This window comes from Rhagoletis zephyria, unplaced genomic scaffold (genome assembly GCF_001687245.7).
Source record: "Rhagoletis zephyria isolate East Lansing unplaced genomic scaffold, Rhagoletis_zephyria_1.1 Rzeph_scaffold_51860, whole genome shotgun sequence".
NCBI lineage: Eukaryota > Metazoa > Arthropoda > Insecta > Diptera > Tephritidae > Rhagoletis > Rhagoletis zephyria.
The window spans coordinates 1-1,982 of NW_016208913.1; the positions used below are offsets into that span (position 1 = coordinate 1).

The 1,982-nt window shown below is 33.5% G+C and overlaps 1 protein-coding gene across 1 annotated transcript; it reads right to left on the minus strand.

Annotated features, from left to right (window-relative positions):
- Positions 1-141: 141 nt before the first annotated feature.
- Positions 142-1,200, minus strand: LOC108355916 (acylphosphatase-2-like). The gene is made up of 4 exons (XM_017607047.1): positions 1,048-1,200; positions 961-977; positions 703-812; positions 142-319 (listed from the first exon to the last, which is right to left on the minus strand). The coding sequence occupies exons 1-4, from the start codon at positions 1,094-1,096 to the stop codon at positions 205-207; spliced, it is 291 nt and encodes a 96-aa protein (XP_017462536.1). The 5' UTR covers positions 1,097-1,200; the 3' UTR covers positions 142-204.
- Between the last annotated feature and the right edge of the window lie 782 nt (positions 1,201-1,982).

The window sequence follows — 1,982 nt, forward strand, 5'->3', positions numbered from 1 at the left end:
ATGTACATTTATCCATACAAAATTCGTCACCTAAATGCAACTCCATTTCACGAATTGGGAACAAATTGGGAAAAATCGGTTTTTGTTTTGCTTTATAAATTTTGGGAACATTTGTTCACGTGAAATTCGCGATAAAGCCGATTAATTTGGTTCTTACGTTCGCGTTTATTCACACATAAATATTTACATAATAGCTACGTATAATTAATGGCGAATTGAAAAATTCGAAAATGTGAAATCTTGTAATTTTTTTGTCTCGCTGAAGTTGGCCTTATCAATGCGACTAGTAGGACTTCCCGTTTTCTGCAGCCAATGTTTCCTATAAAAAATTGCAAAGGATTTATGTATGTAGTTAAGTTTTACGTTGTTTTGGAGAAAGATATATTCAACAAGGCAGAAGTGACAAAAAAATTATCCGAATATCCGTTCCCATGACAGTTGTTATCTGTAAGCCGATTGCCGTTTAAACAAATAAAATATATGTGGTTAATTAAGGGCTGTCACTCCAGCTGATTACATAAAATCTCTTAGAAGCTCTTTAGAGCTCTTTGTAGCCGACGTTATAAGAAAATTTAAATTAAGGAATTTTTTTAATATTATTTGCGGTATTTTGTTCTATGTTTGGCATTTTGAGAGCACTTCAAAAGGGAGAACTGTCGAAAAAACTTCTTCCTTATTGAATATGCCTTCTTTTGTACCTACATTTGCTCGAAGGTCTCGGTGGTTCCCTCAATTTGTCCCTTGACAGTGTCGTACGGTGTGTTCATACACCATCCGCGCACACCTAAAGATATTGCTTGCTTTTCGGTGTACTGCAAAAAATTTGTTTAACAATCATGAAAAAAGGCTTGCTGGGTTATGCGCAGTTAACTANATTTATGACACGTACAGCATACTATTTGCCTGTTTATTAATAGTGCTAGCCTAGCCCGAATTGATTGACTAAAATCCCAAACTTACCATTCGAAATGATACTCCTACAAAGAAGTGGTTATGTTCATTGGCGTAATAAATACATTGCAAAAAAATTAATAATTTGCCGGTTACCTTGAACTATTCCATGTACTTCAAAATCACAGCTCAATATTTCCGGCATTTTTAAGAAATATAATACAAAATGTAGATGTGTAATGGTCACTTAGTGCAATAAATAATTGTTCATTTCCTTTTATTTTGTTCTACTTGCCTGTTTGATTACAAAATCGGCTGTCAAATCAACGCATGCGCACTGTGGGTTAAAAAAGTAGGGCCGTTCAGGATGTTGTGGAAATGGTCTGTAGTTTGCAGTTGGAATTGCATTTGCAAATTTTATGTTTGCTGTTGATTGCTGTCATGGCAACCGTGTTGTTGTTGTGAATTTACAAATGTAACGAATATGCACTTGCAAGAGCAAATGCCCAATATCCTGAACAGCCCTAGTAATTTTAATGCTGATCAATTAATTAATTTACGCTGAACAACTTAATTCGTTAGTAAATAAGTATAAAAAATAAATAAAATCCGCTTAAATAAAATTTATTTGATTTATTTTTAACACCAAATTTTTATTATACGGCAGCTCTGTGTGCATGACGTTTCAAATTGAAGCGCAGCAGTATTTGTCACAGTTTTTTGTCTTTCAATTGTTTTTCAATAGTTGTTGCACTCAGTCGGAAATTAATCTATCAAATTTTATTTTTATACAATTAATAAAAATGCCTTCACTATTCGCTGGTATACATTTACAAGAAAAACCCAATGAATTTCTTCCGCTGGACGACATCGACTTTGCACGTAATGTGCATTACTTGAAAGAAGAAATTGGTAAGAAACTGCAGTACGACGCGACAAAATTGGGTATGTGTTTAATTTTGAAAAATCTATTCCAGACTATATATTTTTTTTATTTTTATTATTTACCAATGTTGCAGAAATAATATACAACGGTATAGCTCTTAATGATGAAAAAAAGTTATTGGAAACTGTGCGTCCTAACGCGACCG